At 43.6% G+C, this 18,211-nt stretch overlaps 1 protein-coding gene across 6 annotated transcripts in view; it reads left to right on the top strand.

Annotated features, from left to right (window-relative positions):
• The first annotated feature begins 14,369 nt into the window (after positions 1-14,369).
• The window catches only part of hectd4 (HECT domain E3 ubiquitin protein ligase 4), a 270,502-nt gene continuing 266,660 nt past the window's right edge, over positions 14,370-18,211 (top strand). For 5 of the 6 annotated variants that reach the window (XM_078227339.1, XM_078227343.1, XM_078227340.1 and 2 more), the window contains exon 1: positions 14,370-14,904. In XM_078227339.1, the coding sequence (XP_078083465.1) occupies positions 14,734-14,904 (171 nt within the window). In that variant the 5' untranslated portion in view covers positions 14,370-14,733. Of the gene's footprint in view, positions 14,905-15,289; positions 15,416-18,211 lie in introns of those variants that run through there. The other variant, XM_078227342.1, reaches the window with a different exon arrangement.

Below are 18,211 nucleotides of genomic sequence, written 5' to 3'. Positions count from 1 at the left end.
GCTGTCTAAGGAGCCTTGGTGAGTCCCTACAATTTGGAGATGGTACACACTGCTGCCATTGAGTGCCAATGGTGGAGGGAGTGAGTGTTTGTGGATGGGCTAACTATAAAGAGAACTACTTTATCCTGGGTGATGTCAAGTTTCTTGAGTGTTGTTGGAGCTGCATTCATCCAGGTAAATGCAGAGTATTCTATTACACTCCTGACTTGTGCCGTGTAGCTGGTGGAAAGGCTTTGGGGAGTTGCTTGCCACAGGAATCCTAGCCTCTGACCCATTATCATGGGAAATTCACAGATGCCATCTAACTCCCGTTTGACATTTGCAACTATTTTCAGCTTTTGGATATTTTATTGTACATAAGTGAAAATAAAATTCTTTAATTGATTTTATTTTCTATTTGTATATTACTTTGTATTGTGGTACCACAAGCTGGTTAGGAAAGGAGGAAGAAGACAGGAAGAGAAGTAGTGAGGGGATTCATTAGTTAGGGGAACAGACAGGTGTTTCTGTGGCCATTGACGTAACTCCAGGATGGTATGTTGCCTCCCTGGTGCCAGGGTTAAGGATGTCACAGAGTGGCTGCAGGACATTCTACTGGGGAGGGTGAATGCCAGAGGTTGTGATCCACTAACAATGTACTAACAACTTAGCTGGGAAGGGGGAGAGGTTCTTCAATCAGACTTTCAGGAGCTAGGCAGAAAATTAGCATGCAGGATCTCAAATGTATTAATCTCTGGATAACTCCAAGTGCCACATGAAAGTGAGGACAAAAGTAGAAGGATAAGGCAGATGAACACGTGGCTGGCAAAAAGGTGCAGGAGGAAGGGCTTTAGATAAAAGCAAATTACTGAGGATGCTGGAATCTGAAACCAAAAGAAAAAATGCTGGAAAATCTCAGCAGGCCTGGCAGCATCTGTAAGGAGAGGAAAGCGCTGACGTTTCGAGTCCAGATGACCTTTGTCAAAGTTAAAAGACATAGAAAGTGGGAGATATTTATACTATAGGATGAAGGAGTGAAAGATGAGTCATAGCCACAGAAACAAGAGGAAAGGTTGCTAATGGCAATCCATGGAGAGAATATAGAAGGTGTGAATGGCCAAACAGCAGAGAAGCTGAAATCAGAGAGTAAGTTGTGACAAATGAAGATGAGGGGGGAGATGGGTGGGAGAGAGGTAAAATTAAGCAAAGGGGAAAAGGAGAAGCAAAGGGGGAGAAAAGGTGAGGAAAGGGGGGATAAAATAGGAGGATAGAGTGGGGCTTTAGATTCTTGGGACACTGTGATTGCTCTGAGGGAAACGGCACCTACAAGCCAAATGGTTTGCACCTTAACATAACTGGACTGAGTTATTTGTGGGATGTTTTGCTAGTGCTGTTGGTAAGACTGTAAATTAACTTGGCAGGAGTGTGGGGACCAAGAAGAAATATTACAGAGAAACATCAGGATGCACAAAATACTGGGAGGGACAGAAAGCACTAGTGTAGAGAATAGTATATTCATAGGTGGGGTCAGAGTATGGGAGACATAATAACATCTAAATTAGGGTTACTGTGCATCTATCTGAATGCACAAAGTTATAGTAAATAAGACTGGGGAGTTACAGGCACAGATTGTGGAAATATGATGTTGTGGCCATAATAGCGACCAGGCTCAACAAAGGGCAAGATGGAGACATGGTTCCAAGGTGATCAAGGATGGAAACAAAACATTGAGGGCTATTCAGCATTTAGGAAAGACAGACAGAAAGGAAAAGGTGGTGGAGTTGCATTGTTGATTAAAAAATATATTGATACAATATTAGGAAAGATATTAGCACAGACGATGTGGAATCTGTATGGGTTGAATTAAGAAACACCAAGGGCAAAAAACATTCATAAGAACATAAGAACATAAGAAATAGGAGCAGGAGTAGGCCATCTAGCCCCTCGAGCCTGCCCCGCCATTCAATAAGATCATGGCTGATCTGACGTGGATCAGTACCACTTACCCGCCTGATCCCCATAACCCTTAATTCCCTTACCGATCAGGAATCCATCCATCCGCGCTTTAAACATATTCAGCGAGGTAGCCTCCACCACCTCAGTGGGCAGAGAATTCCAGAGATTCACCACCCTCTGGGAGAAGAAGTTCCTCCTCAACTCTGTCTTAAACCGACCCCCCTTTATTTTGAGGCTGTGTCCTCTAGTTTTAACTTCCTTACTAAGTGGAAAGAATCTCTCCGCCTCCACCCTATCCAGCCCCCGCATTATCTTATAAGTCTCCATAAGATCCCCCCTCATCCTTCTAAACTCCAACGAGTTCAAACTCAATCTCCTCAGCCTCTCCTCATAATCCAAACCCCTCATCTCCGGTATCAACCTGGTGAACCTTCTCTGCACTCCCTCCAATGCCAATATATCCTTCCTCATATAAGGGGACCAATACTGCACACAGTATTCCAGCTGCGGCCTCACCAATGCCCTGTACAGCTGCATCAAGACATCCCTGCTTTTATATTCTATCCCCCTCGCGATATAGGCCAACATCCCATTTGCCTTCTTGATCACCTGTTGTACCTGCAGACTGGGCTTTTGCGTCTCATGCACAAGGACCCCCAGGTCCCTTTGCACGGTAGCATGTTTTAATTTGTTTCCATTGAGATAGTAATCCCATTTGTTATTATTTCCTCCAAAGTGTATAACCTCGCATTTATTCCAAAGTGTATAAATTTCATGGGATGGTATATACAGAGCAACAAACTAGTGATAATGTTGGGAATAGCATTAGACAGGAAATCAGAGATGCATGAGACAAAGGAATATTTGTGATTATGGGTGACTTTAATCTGTATATAGATTGAGTGAGTCAAATTAGTCATAGTACAATAGAGGAGGAATTTCTGGAGTGTATGTGGATGAGATAGTTTTCTAAACCAATACGTTGAGGAACCAACAAAGGAACATGCCATCTTGGACTGGGTATTGTGCAATGAGAAAGAATTAGTGGGCAATCTAGTTGTGAGTGAACCCTTGGGATGAGTGACCATAATATGATAGAATTTTTAATCAAGGTGGATAGTGAGGCAGTTGATTCTAAGACCAGGGTCCTGAATCTCAATAAAGGTAACTGTGATGGTATGAGGCATGAGTTGGCTGTGATGGACTGGGAAACATGACTGAAAGGAAGGACAGGCAATGGCAGGCATTCAACGGATGAATAAGTGAACTCCAAAAGTTCTTTATTCCTATTTGGCACAGGAGTGGTCAGGGAACTGTGACCAAACCAGGCTTACAAGGGAAATTAGAGATAATATTAGATTCAAAGAAGAAGCATTCAAATTGGCAAGAAAAAGCTATAAACCTAAGGATTGGGAGCAGTTTAAAATTCAGCAAAGACTGACCAAGAGATTGATTAAGAAGCAGAAAATAGAGTATGAAAGTAAACTAGCGGGGAACATAAAACCTGACTGTAAAAGTTTCTATAGGTATGTAAAGAGAAAAAGATTGATAAAAATGAATGTAAGCCCCTTACAGTCAGAAATTGGGGAATTCATAATGGAGAACAAAGAATTGGCTGAGGAACTAAATTTGTACTTTGCTTCTGTCTTCACAAGGGAAGACATGAATAATCATAGAATCATAGAACCCCTACAGCACAGAAAGAGGCCATTCGGCCCATCGAGTCTGCACTGGCCACAATCCCACCCAGGCCTACCCCATATCCCTACATATTTACCCACTAATCCCTCTAACCTACGCATCTCAGGACACTAAGGGCAAATTTAGCATGGCCAATCAACCTAACCCGCATATCTTTGGACCATGGGAGGAAACCGGAGCACCCGGAGGAAACCCACGCAGACAATGTGCAAACTCCACACAGACAGTGACCCAAGCCGGGAATTGAACCTAGGTCCCTGGAGCTGTGAAGCAGCAGTGCTAACCACTGTGCTACCGTGCCGCCCTGTACCAGAAGTTCTGAGAAATGCAGGTTTTAGTGTGGAGCTGAAGGAAATCAGTATTCATAGAGAAATGGTTTTGTGGAAATTAATGGAATTGAAGGCAGATAAATCTCCAGGGTCTAATAGTGGTACATCCCAGAATACTGAAGGAAGTGGTCCCAGAAACAGTAGATCCACTGGTGGCCATTTTCCAAAATTCTTTGGACTCTGGAATAGTTCCTGCAGATTGAAGGGTAGCTAATGTAAGTCCACTATTCAAAAAGGAAGATAGAGAGAAATCAGGTAACTATAGACCAGTAAGCCTAATGTCAGAGGTAGGGAAGTTGCTCGAGTCCATTATCAAGAATTTCAGCAAAGCATTTGGAAAGCAGTGGTATAATCAGATAAAGTCAACATGGATTTATGAAAGCAAAATCATGCTTAACAAATCTACTGGAATTCTTTGAGGATGTAACTAGTACAGTTGACCAGGGAGAACCGGTGGTCTATTTTGACTTTCAAAAGGCTTTCAACAAGGTCTCACATAGCAGGTGAAAAGTTAATGCACATGGGATTGCGGGTAGCATCTTGAGATAGATAGAAAGCTGGTTAGCAGACAGAAAGCAAAGAGTTTGAATAAATGTGTCTTTTTCCAATTGGTAGGCAGTGACTAGTGGGGTACCACAGGGATCTGTGCTAGGACACCAACTGTTCACATTATATATTTATTATTTGGATGAGGGAACTAAATGTAATATATCCAAATTTGCAGATGACACAAAGTTAGATGGGAGGGTGAGCTGTGAAGAGGATGCAGAGATGCTTCAGTGTGATTTAGACAGGCTGAGTGAGTGGGCATAGGCATGGCAGATGCAGTATAATGTGGATAAATGTGAGGTTATCCACTTAAGCAGAAAAACTAGGACGGAAGATTATCATTTGAATGGGTGTAAATTGAGAGAGGTGGATATACATGCGAGACCTTGATGTCCTCATGCATCAGTCACTGAAAGTAAGCACGCAGGTACGGCAGGCAGTAAAGAAGGCAAATGGTATGTTGGTCTTCATAGCGAGAGGATATGAGTATAGGAATAGGGATGTTTCACTGCAATTGTATAGGGCATTGGTGAGGCCACACCTGGAGAATTGTGTGCAGTTTTGGTGTCCTTATCTGAGGAAGGATGTTCTTGCTATAGAGCGAGTGCAGTGAAGGTTTACCAGGTTAATTCCTGGGATGGCAGGACTGTCATATGAGTAGAGACTAAATTGGTAAGGATTATGTTCATTGGCATTTAGAAGAATGAGAGGGGATCTTATACAAACTTATAAAATTCTAACAGGATTAGCCAGTGTAGATTCAGAAAGAATGTTCCCGATGGTGGGGGAGTCCAGAACTAGGGATCATAGTTTAAGGATAAGGACTGAGGTGAGGAGAAATTTCTTCACCCAGGAGCAGTGAATTTATGGAATTCACTACCACAAAAAGTAATTGAGGTCAAGGTTGTGTGATTTCAAGAAGTAATCAGATATAGCTAAAGGGATCAAGGGATTTGGCGATCAGGGTATTGAATTTTATGATCAGTTATGATCATAATGAATGGCAGAGCAGGTTTGAAAGGCTGAATGGCCCACTGTTGCTTCTATTTCTATATGTGTTTCTATGTATGTATTTATGTATGTTTCTTAATAGCTTGTGGATTCAATTGAATTGGCTGAAGAATTCCATCTGTAATGCTGGGGACCTTCAGAAGAGGCTGAGAAGGACCGTCCACTCACCACTTCTGGCTGAAAATTGCATCAATTGCCTTATTTTTTGTACTGATGTGCTGCATTCACCCATCATTGAGGATGGGGATATTTGTGATGCCTTCCCCTCCAGAGTTGTTTCATTGTCTACCAGCATTCACAACTGGATGTGGCAGCACTGCGGAGCTTAGTCATGATCCATTGGTCGTGGAATCACTTAGCTCTGTCGATCACTTGCTGCTTCTGTTGTTTGGCACTAGGTAGAATCATAGAATCCTACAGTGCAGAAGGAGGCCATTCAGCCCATCAAATCTGCACTGACTACAATCCCACTCAGGCCCTATCCCCATAATCCCATGCATTTACTCTAGCTAGTCCCCCTGTCACTAGGGGACAATTTAACATGGCCAATCCACCCAACTCGCACATCTTTGGACTGTGGGAGGAAACTGGAGCACCCAGAGGAAACCCATGCAGACACGGGGAGAATGTACAAACTCCACACAGACAGTGACCGAAGCTGGGAATTGAACCCTGGTCCCTGACGCTGTGAGGCAGTAGTGCTAACCACTGTGCCACCGTGCCGCCCCACAGGTAGACCTGTGTTGTAGCTTCACCAGGTTGACACTTTTTTTTAAGTATGCCTATAGGTTTTCCTGGCATGCCCTCCTGCATTCTTCATTGAATGAGGATTGATCCCCTGTCTTTGTGGTATTGATAGAATTGGGGGTAATGTCCGACTATGAGGTTACAGATTGTGGTTGAGTACAATTTTGCTGCTGCTGATGGCCCACAAGTGCCTCATGGTTGCCCAGTCTTGAGTTGCTAGATAAGTTCAAAATCTATCCCACATAACATGGTGGTAGTGCTGCCACCCAGTGAGAGGAAGGGTATGCTCAAATGTGAAGATGGGACTTTGTCTCCCAAGGACTGTGCGGTGGTTACTCCTACCAATACTGTCATGGACATTTGCATCTTTGGTAGGCAAGTTAGTAAAGATGAGGTCATGTATATTTTTCGCTCTTGTTGCTGACCCAGTCTAGCAGTTATGTCGTTTAGGACTTGACTAGCTCTGTCAGTAGTGGTGCTACCAAGTCACTCTTGGTGATGGACAATGAAATCAGTGCACTCTGCACCATGGTATCCTCAGTGCATCCATGTGTTCAACATGGAAGAGTACTCATTCATCAGCTGATAGAGGCAGGTAGTGGAGATATGTGGTAATCAACAAGAGTTTTCCTTTTCCATGTTTGGCCTCTTGCCATGCGACTTCATGGGATCCAGAGTTAATGTTGAAGACTGCCAGGGCAACTATTGCCTGACTGTATACAGTGTGCTGCCACCTCTAATGGGTCTGTTGGTGAACCAGGACATACCCAGGAATGGTGATGGTGGTGTCTGGCACCATTTGTGTGAATGACTGTGATGGTGTCTGGCACCATTTGTGTGATAGCTCTCCCAATTTTGGCACAAGTCCTAGATGGGACTTTGCAGGGTTGACATGGCTGACTTTGTCATTGTAATTTCCAATGCAGGTGGTCCTTCCTTTGAGACTTACGATACAGGTGGGTGGCTTGTTAAATGCCAATTTTAGAGTCTGGAGTCACATGTATGACAGCAGATTTCCCACCCTAAAGAGCATTAGTAAATCATCGACAATGTTTCATGGTCATCATTTGATTTTTATTAACAGATCTTTTATTGAATTCCAAATCCCACCATGGATTTAAACTCAAGTCCCTAGAACATTACCTTCAGTTTCTGGATTACTAGTCCAGTGACAATACCACTATGCCACCCCCTTCCCTAGTTATACTAACTAAATTGTAGCTGTGTTGGTAAGAACAAATCATCCATGTGGAAGACTCCAGAATGCCGAAGTGGGTTCTGTACAATTAATTGAAATAAATCAAGCAGAAGGATATAAATGATATGAGCTTTGTTATGTCACTGTAGACAGCTGGTCCCTCTGCTCAACATAACTCACTGTCACTCCAGGCAGTGGCTTGGCCCAACAGAACTCTTGCCATTTTGTGTTTTGCAACAGAACATGCCAAAAAGTAATTATCATCCTCAAAACTGATACTGTTCAATTTTGTGAGAGCACTTGTAAAATCAATAGCTGAATACAGGTTATTGTGACAATGCAATGAGACCACGGATCATCAGAGGTGTCTTGTGATTGGTCAATATGCTATTGTCATCATGACTCTGTCAAGACTAAAAATAATGCTGGGGTTCTAGAATCCAGGGCACATACCAATCACCAGGGTTTTTTTTCACACATTACGTTGACATAACAACAGGGAGGCAACCATCCTGAGGACAGATGTCTTACAAAATTGATCCTGGTGGTTACGGAGAACACAACAGGCCCCATAGAATTTGTGCAGGAGAAACCTAGGGGCAAACTCAGAGTCTCCCAGTATAGAAATGCAGACCTCAACAAACTTGATTCAGCAGGTGGTGGCTAACTCTGTCCTTGAACTGCTGCAGACGAGAGATAGAAATCCAAGTGTCAAAGGTGTTCAGCAGGAAACAGGAGAGGCAGAAGTATGTGGGTTATTAATTGTGAACTTTCTTCTTAATTCTTAACGTGCCAGATATGTGCTATTTTAACATAGAAACATAGAAAAACTACAGCACAAAACAGGCCCTTCGGCCCCACAAAGTTGTGCCGAACATATCCCTACCTTTTAGGCCATAGAAACATAGAAAAACTACTATTACCAACTGTTACCAGACAACAGGCAAATCAAGCTGCAGGGCTCAAAGAACATTTTGGCTTTGGACCATGCACCAGGTTTAGTCCCCAATTCTGATAGGTCCATTGATCTCAGTTTGGGGCTGTAGTTGGTCGCGACATTTGGCTTTAAACCCTGGGTTAGAGAATGGGAAGATCAACAACGGTTCATGCTTGAGATCACTGTACAAAAGCCTAAGTGCGTATGTGAAAATCAGTGAGAACCAGTTGCTTAGTAATATTCTTCACACTCAATTAGCCTGCTGCTATTCACTGTCATGTTACATACATGCACAATAGCTGACACACCTGCTTGTAGAACCATAGCTTAGCAAGGGAGTCAAGACTATTAAAACAGACAAGGGAAAAATACTGTAAAGGGAAATAAAGCTACAACTTAATTTGGTAATGTTTATGATATGATCAGGTTGATTTACAGAATTTAAGACTTGATTTAATGCTACAACTAGACTTCTGCTTTCGTGTTCACCCAATTAAGGAACATCAGTTTTTAAAATCTTACAGGTTGTACTTTTCCCCTAATACCTTTCCACACTTGAATTGCTTGCCAATAGTTTCCATAGCAGGCTGTGTTAATTATAAATTGAAATCACTTTGTCATTCTCCAAGTGTAGCCACCTGATCAGGGTAAATTGTGAACTGAGAAATATATAGGTTATATAATGCATTTATAATGCTGAAAATTTATACAGGCAATATACATTATAGGCTACATTACTATTCTGGCCTATTTACAAGTAAAGTAATTCACAAAGAGACACTGACATAATAAAAAATTATAATGCTTGATGAGAAATCTGGAATCAGGCTAAAAGAGAATTTATATCCCCCTTTAAATATACCAATGTTTTATAGTTTCTTGGGGTAGGGCAGTCTTTTTTGAACAAGTCAACTTTTTTTATTTCCTGGTACAAAAACATGCTGTCTCAAAGTATATCTTTCAAGATGTGACATGCAGAACATATAAGCTCCAAATGCCCACATGCTTTTGAAGATAGCTTCTTTTGAAGACAAAATTGAAGATTGAGCCAAAAAGACAGGCTAAAAGGGGATAGGAGGATGAAGGAATTGGGCTAGACTGGGTAGAACAATGCGGAGGAGGCTACAACCTGGAAGAACATGCCAGGAAAGCTGGAGCTGAGTGTAATTATTGGATGCAGGAATGCTAAGGTCCAAGAACACAGTATGATACGTATCTGAGCTTGGGGTAGATAAAATTCGGCAGCATTCAAGTGGGAGGGCTGAAATCTGAAACCACTCAAGGCCTGGATGCACTGTAGAGGAAGGGTCTGAGGCTTGAGAATCTTCAGGACAATGAGGTTGCTGCATTTATTTGGCGACTGAAAGGACAAAGGGACTTGAGGAATTTTTAAAAATTGGGATGGATGGGGTCCATGAGAAGCCAATGGTTGTTCAGGGACATGAAGGAACTCAGCATAAAGGGTGGTCGAGCAGTCAAGAAGCATTGGTATGACATGATGAGGCTTGGAATGCAGAGTCTTGAGGGATTTAGCAACACATGAAACTGGGATGTGGAAACACTTAAGTTTGCTGGGTCATGAGCAGAGTCGGGTGCATTTGTGGTGTGGAGGGGATTAGGTTTATGGAAGCACTGCAATGGTGTTGAGGAATCGGGTGTGGGTGGTAAAAGGAAGCAGAGAGCACTACAAAATATGAGAACTGAAAATGCTGAATGAGTCTTGGAAAGTTAGATAACGGGTTGCTAGAATATTGAATTTCAATGGGAGAAAATTCAGACCAATTCTATTACCAATGTTGATTCTCACTGCCTTTTTTTTTGCACTCTACCAAGATAATACTTAATACCCAGGTGGCTAAAATGAAAATTTAATCTGCCCTGTTGTTTTGTAGCAACTAGCGTGCATTGTCATGTATTACCAAAGCTATTAAATAAGTAAAATTGCATCTTTATTACATGATATTCTGAAATTCTTTAGCAGTGTTTTGTGAACTGATATTTGATACATTAATATAATAAAAATAATGTGAATTACCATTTGGGATTACATAAATTGGTAATGAAAGTGTACTGTGATACCACCCTTGCATATATAATGTTGATTTGACAGATGAGTTATGGTCTAAAACATAATTATAGAGAAATGAATCTGTGCTTGCACATGCATACCATATGTACAGTCTATTTCTGTTAATTTAGTCATTTTTGCACTAAAAATTCATGGATTACCTAATAGTTCAGAGTGACACAGCAAAGTGTGAATGTAGTGTTAACATTTTGAATGATCAGATAATTTGAGTTTATAATGATTTTGAATTAAGATAGGCAGCATGCATTGTAAACTAACAAAACGGCTCTCTGTGTCCCCATTCTCACAGTACAATTGTTTGTTATTCATTTTATTCTATGTAAATAGTACTGCTGTATTTTACTTAGACTCTTTCAGTGACCAGCATCCTAACACTACCATCCTCTGACATCATTGCCCACTGTGGCATATCTCTCATTTCCCTGTGTGTTTGTTACCTCTGATCCACATTATGTTCTCTTTGTCCAGTTTGTTCTTTGATCCTTACAACTCTCATTTGAATTGCCTTGTGAGATGTATCCCAATTACTTCCAGCGAATTTTTCCCTATTGTCCCTGTAACATGTTTCCTTTCCTCTTGGTATTATATTTTCTATTCCTTCCTTGGTGTATTCCCATAGCTTTGAGTGGCGTCAGATATTATCCCTCATTGATCCTGTAGTACAATGCATTACATTTCCTTATGTTTTATTAATGATTGCAGATTTTTCTTATTGCTTTGGTTAGCCCCTTATTCTTGTGCATTATATTCTCCCTTTACTTATTATCCATTGGTCTTCCACTATACCTTCCATTCCTCCAATTGCGATGCATTTTTCCCTCGACTTAGTAATTTCCTATTACCTCTTAAGATTTATCTACGAATGACCTGGCAATTTTTCCTATTGACTCTAATTCCCCTTTTGTACTGTATGCAATTTTGGTTACTGTGTGCATTTTTGGTCTCCATATTTAAGAAAGGATATACTTGCAAGGAAAACGGTACAGCAAAAATTCACTAAATTGATCCGTGTGATGAGGGACTTGTCCTTTGCTGAGAGGTTGAGTAAATTAGGCCTATATTCTTTGGAGTTTGAGAGGCATTGAAACATACAAGGTTCTGAAGGGGTTTAATGGGGTAGATGCTGAGAGATTGTTTCTGCTGCTCAGGGAATCTAAAACACAGGGGCATAGTCTCAGGGCAAGGAGCTGATCATTTAGAACGGAGGATAAATTACTTCATTCAAAGGGTTGTGAATCTTTGGAATTTTCTACCCCAGAAGGTTGTGGATGCTCCATGTCAAATATATTTAAGGCTTGGGTAGACAGATTTTTGATTTTTTATGGAATTAAGGAAAATAAAGAGTGGGCAGGAAAGTGAAGTTGAAACCCAAGATTGGCTATCCAATGGCAGAGCAGGCTTGAAGGGCCATATAGCCTACTCCTGCTTCAATTAGTTGTGCTCTTGTGTCCCTATTGGAATATGTCCTTCTGTTTCCTTCAATGCTGTATTCCCACTATTACCAGTGTTATACATTCCTACTATCACTTCCTCAATAATGCACGTTCCTCATATTATTCGCTGGTTATATTCCTACTTCCCCAAGTTTATTCCACCTTTTGTCCGTGAGTGTATATCCCTGCCATTGTGCCAATTTATGTATTCCTTGCTGTTTCTCAATATTCTGTTGTTGGCCCAGTTGTGTATAAAGCTGCTATGTCCCAACTGGGGCATATTAATACATGTCCATGATGGTGATTCACCTGTATTGCCTACACTGGGATATATTCCTGCTATTGCTTCCAGTGTTGTGTACTCCTGGCATTGATCCTTGGGGGAGGGGTGGAATTGGCAATCTAATATATATATATATATATATATACTCCTTCCCCATGGATTCCTCTTTTTTCCATTTTTCTTTATAAATACTTCTCAACTTTGATATCCCAACTCTTTTATGTGTTTCGCCTGATGGTTCGTCCTCTTGGTGTAGTTGTCTAATGGGATACCCCATCAGTACATATCCTCATGGATTCCTCCATCTGATTGTATCTATGGCCTGGGGGGAAAATGTCCTTCTTATGCAGCCAGTGAATAGTCGCGCGAGTGTGTGGTTTCTCTCGGTGTGGCTGCTGCCCATGGATTTCCCTTGGTTGCTACAACGCTTGATAGATTTTCCATGTGGAGTCCTGCCCAACATAAATCCCAGTCCCGCCTCAATAATCCTGTTGCTGTGCAACCTTGCTTGGTTAGCATTGCTGTCTCACAGTCCTCAGAAGACAAACACGGGACACGGCAGACAAAGTACCCTTCATCGTCTAGTATTTCCCCGGAGCAGAGAAGCTACGACATCTTCACCGGAGCCTTCAATGTGTCATCGATGAAGACGAACATCTCGCCAAGGCCATCCCCACACCCCCACTTCTTGCCTTCAAACAACCGCCCAACCTCAAACAGACCATTGTCCGCAGCAAACTACCCAGCCTTCAGGAGAACAGTGACCACGACACCACACAACCCTGCCACAGCAATCTCTGCGAGACGTGCCGGATCATCGACACGGATGCCATCATCTCACGTGAGAACACCATCCACCAGGTACATACTCTTGCGACTCGGCCAACGTTGTCTAACTGATACGCTGCAGGAAATGATGTCCCGAGGCATGGTACATTGGGGAGACCATCCAGATGCAACGACAACAAATGAATGAACACCGCTCGACAATCACCAGGCAGGAGTGTTCCCTCCCAGTCGGGAACACTTCAGCAGTCACGGGCATTCAGCCTCTGATCTTCAGGTAAGCGTTCTCCAAGGCAACCTTAACGACACACGACAACGCAGAATCGCTGAGCAGAAACTGTTAGCTAAGTTCCGCACACATGAGGACAGCCTCAACCGGGATCTTGGGTTCATGTCACACTATCTGTAACCCCCACGACTTGCCTGGGCTTGCAAAATCTCACTAACTGTCCTGGCTGGAGACAATTCACACCTCTTTATCCTGTGCTTGACCCTCTCTCCACTCACATTGTCTGTACCTTTAAGACTTGATTACCTGTAAAGACTCGCATACCAACCATTATCGTGCAAATTGAGTTTGTGTCTTTATATGCCCTGTTTGGGAACACAAGTCCTTACCTGATGAAGGAGTTTGAGACTCCGAAAGCTAGTGCTGCCAAATAAACCTGTCGGACTTTAACCTGGTGTTGTGAGACTTCTTACTGTGCCTCACTGTGCCAGGGACCCGGATTTGATTCCCGACTGGTGTGATTGTCTATGCGGAGTCTGCATGTTCTCCCCGTGTTTGCGTGGGTTTCCTCTGGGTACTCCAGTTTCCTCTCACAGTCTGAAAGACGTGCTGGTTAGATGCATTGGCCATGCTAAATTCTCCGAACAGGCGCTGGAGTATGGCGACTGCGGGATTTTCATAGTAACTTCATTGCATTGTTAATGTAAGCCTACTTTTGACACTAATAAACAAACTTTAAACTCTTGGTTCAGTTGTTTAATGGGGTATCCCATCGGTATATCTCCTCATGGATTCGTCCGACTGATAATATTTGTGGCTTGGGGGGGGGAATGTCCTTATTGTGTAGCCAGTGAACTAGTCGCGCGAGTGTGTGGTTTCTCTCGGTATGGCTGCTGCCCATGGATTTCCCTTGGTCGCTACAACACTCGATAGATTTTCCAAGCGGAGTCCTGTCCATCATAAATCCCAGCCCCCCCCCCCCCCCCATCATCATGTCGGTGAATGGGGCTGGTGATGCCCACCCTGGTGGAAGAGCCCTGGCTGGGTGCTGCCCCCTGCCGGTGGATTGCGGCCTGTGCGCGGCGCCGTGTGTGACGCGGTGCATTTTGGGGACTGTCCCTTATCTCTCCAATATGGCGTCAGTGTGAGCGCGCCGCCGCTCCTACTGTCACTGAGTGAGGCACCAAGAACCAGCGCGGTGCCAGCAGCCGCCTGCACCCCTCTCCTCCCCCGCTCTCTCTCGGCAGTTTTTCTCGGAGGGGGTTGACGGTGTTTTAAGCTCCCCCACTGCCCCGCCCGCTTTCCTTTTCATCCTCTTTCCCTCCCCCCCCCCTCCCCCCTTCCCCCTTCTACCCCCCCAACCCCTCCCTCTGGTTGCCGGGGTTTCCTCTCCCTCTGTTATCAACATTTCCCTTGCTGAGGGACTGAAGAGAGCGGCGGCTTGCAATGGCGGCGGCGTGAGGCGGCAGCGCGCTGTCCGTGTGTTGGCGACGGCCCTCGGGAGCCATGGCGGCTGCGGCTGCAGCGGCGGCTGCAGCTGCGGCCGACTCGGCCCAGTGGCTCTCGGTGAAAGAGGAGACGCTTTTCCTGCACGACGGGCTGATCAGAGTGACCGACCTGGTGGAACTGCCAACTGAGATCGGGGTTTCAGCCGAGCCGGGGGAGAACGAGCAGGAGGTGAGCTGCCCACCATCTCTCTCTCTCTACCCCCTGACCTGTCATTATTGCCAAACTGTCTTGAGCTGCGACCGGGGGAAATGCTGCAACCCACTGACAGAGCATCCCTGCTCGGTCCCAGCTACCAACCACTCCCGGGTATTGACGCAGTCTAACGCCTGCGAACAAGATGGAGACAATTATTAAAATTAAATAAAACGCTGTGGTGGAAGCGCTTTAATCCGAATGTCAGATCACCTCCTCCTGGTCTGAGGGTCTAATTGAGGTCAGGACGATCTCCCATTGAGTCACTGAGATACAGAGACCGGTTGAGCGGTTTTAATGCGGCGACAGACCCCCGCCCCTTTATTCCCTTCAATCCCCTGGTGCGACTGGGCTGTTTGAGACCGAACTCATCCTGACCCAGTCCACTCCCCTCAGCAAAAAGCGAATAGCGAGGATGAGGAATAACACACGGTCTGTAAAATGAGAGAGGCTGTGGGGTTTCGGCAACATGGAGCAAAGCGAGCAGGTCAGAGAATCTCAAATGTGTAAAATAGCAAATGTTTATCTTTATGGGTATCAATATATCCAGGCTCTCAGCGATCGGATTGTTGTAACTCGGGGATATCTCCCGAACTAAACTAAACCCCATCTTGAATGTAGCTAATTAATCAGACTGATCACTTGCTCCATTTATTTATGTGCATGTGTTTTACGATTTTCTCCAGCCCATGTCGCTGTCCCTCCCACAAGCTTTTTAAATGAGTGGCTGTAGGGGGAATCATATATGCGCAGTTAAAGAGATAATAGCTAAGGGTAAATCTGAAATAAAATGTAGGGAAACGGAGGAGTAGCCGTGAAACATATTTATGGATTGAATTATTTATCCGAAATTGGGGTTTAATTCGCGAGAGTGTTATATAATCGCAAATAAACACGATTGAAAGCCATCTAAAATTCGTATTGCCTATGAGAATTGTTTTTAGTATCCCTCGGAAGGATGACAAGGACCTACAAAGTCTAATGTCGTTTGTATGTAATTTATCTCTGATGTGACGCATGTTTTAAACATTAACGGGATAATCAATGGCAAAAAAAGTTAAAATACTGTATTAAAATAAATGAAACCAATTTGTCAGAGCTGAATTGTTGGCCCAATGTAGAGTTCAGTGATGTATCGTCAAATGACGATGAGCAGTGAAAGTATTTATGTAAACCGTACCACAACAAACCAAAAACACGGAAAGGGGTGTCACAAAGTCCTTTGCAAACCGAGATGAAAGAGATTAGTACACAAAAACGGTGTATAAAGGGAATTTAAATTACTAAGAATAAGGGATCTGATTGATGGAATAAGTTTTTTTTTAAAACTAAGCAGCTGTTCTAGGTATTAAGCTAAAAGTACAATGGGACTGTCTGTCATATGAATGTGTTCAGTTTACTAATGTCGCCGCACTACCAGAAGGACGTGGAGGCATTGGAGAGAGCGCAGAGAAGGTTTACCAGGATGTTGCCTGGTATGGAGGGTCTTAGCTATGAGGAGAGATTGGGTAGACTGGGGTTGTTCTCCTTGGAAAGACGGAGAATGAGGGGAGATCTAATAGAGGTATACAAGATTATGAAGGGTATAGATAGGGTGAACAGTGGGAATCTTTTTCCCAGGTCGGAGGTGACGATCACGAGGGGTCATGGGCTCAAGCTGAGAGGGGCGAAGTATAACTCAGACATCAGAGGGACGTTTTTTACACAGAGGGTGGTGGGGGCCTGGAATGCGCTGCCAAGTAGGGTGGTGGAGGCAGGCACGCTGACATCGTTTAAGACTTACCTGGATAGTCACATGAGCAGCCTGGGAATGGAGGGATACAAACGATTGGTCTAGTTGGACCAAGGAGCGGCACAGGCTTGGAGGGCCGAAGGGCCTGTTTCCTGTGCTGTACTGTTCTTTGTTCTTTGTTTAATTTGAGAGGATTGTTTTTGAAAGGTAAATTTATTGCTGCAAAAGAAAATGTGGGGAAATAAATTGCAATCTGTCGATGATAAGTGAATTAAAAAAATGGTGATTTGAGACAGCAGGCTGTTTTGATGAAGAGGTATTGTTGCTTTCAGTGTCATTTCTGAGGAGGGATGTATTGTAGATATTATGGAGAGTAGCGTCAATTTGAATCATTGGCCTCCTTCTGCGCTGCAGGGATTCTTTCGGCCCATCAGCTTTGCACCAACCCACCTTTTTAATCTTACCCAGGCCCTATCACTGTAACCCCACGTATTTACCCCGCTAATCCCTCTAACCTACACATTGTGGCTAAGGGGCAGTTTAGCATTGCCAGTCCACATAAACTGCACAAATTTGAATTGAGGGGAAACAGGAGCGCCCAGAAGAAACCCATGCAGACACAGGGAGAATGTACAAACTCCACACATTCAGTCACCCAAGGCCGGAATTGAACCCGTGGCACTGAGACAGCAGTGCTAACTGCCGTGCCATTGTGCCAACCTTTGCCGGATATTCTCAAGATTTAAATGTCTCCTTCAACTCAGTTGACAAATGCATCACCCGCTTTGGAATTGAGCTATTCAAATCAGGAAAATTGCGTGTTCAATTTCGGTCTGAGTTATTCAGTCTTGGTAAGGGTGTTATAATTTGCTGTAACACTCAGGGTGGCAGGAAGAGCAGCAGTGGGGTCCATGTGTGTCATTCAGGACACAGTCAAACTTGTTATGCCTTCCAATGTTGAATAAACTGATGTTCACTAATTCAGCTCCCATGGAGGAATTCTACTTGGCACTGATGGATTGCTGAAATCCACACTTTTGAGTCAGCACTTTTGGGGAAGCAGCGGAAAAGATTGGATGAAAAATAACATGCATTTATATAGCACCTTTAACGTAAAGAAACATCCCAAGTTGCTTCACAGGAATGTTATAAAACAAAATATGGCACCCGAGCTGGATAAGAAGATATTGGCCTTGGAGGGAGTGCATAGAAGGTTCACCAGGTTGATACCGGAGATGAGGGGTGTAGCTTATGAGGAGAGATTGAACAGATTGGGTCTGTACTCGTTGGAGTTTAGAAGGCTGAGGGGTGATCTTACAGAGACATATAAGATAATGAAGGGGCTGGATAGGGTAGAGGTAGAGAGATTCTTTCCACTTAGAAGGGAAACCAGAACTAGAGGGCACAGCCTCAAAATAAGTGGGGGCCGGTTCAGAACACAGTTGAGGGGGAACTTCTTCCCTCAGATGGTAGTGAATCTCTGGAATTCTCTGCCCATTGAAGTGGTGGAGGCTACCTCGTTGAATATGTTTAAATCACAGGTAGATAGAT

This window comes from Mustelus asterias, chromosome 13, assembly GCF_964213995.1.
Source record: "Mustelus asterias chromosome 13, sMusAst1.hap1.1, whole genome shotgun sequence".
NCBI lineage: Eukaryota > Metazoa > Chordata > Chondrichthyes > Carcharhiniformes > Triakidae > Mustelus > Mustelus asterias.
Note: the sequence above shows the minus strand (reverse complement) of the source record. Positions and strands in the feature narration are given on the sequence as shown.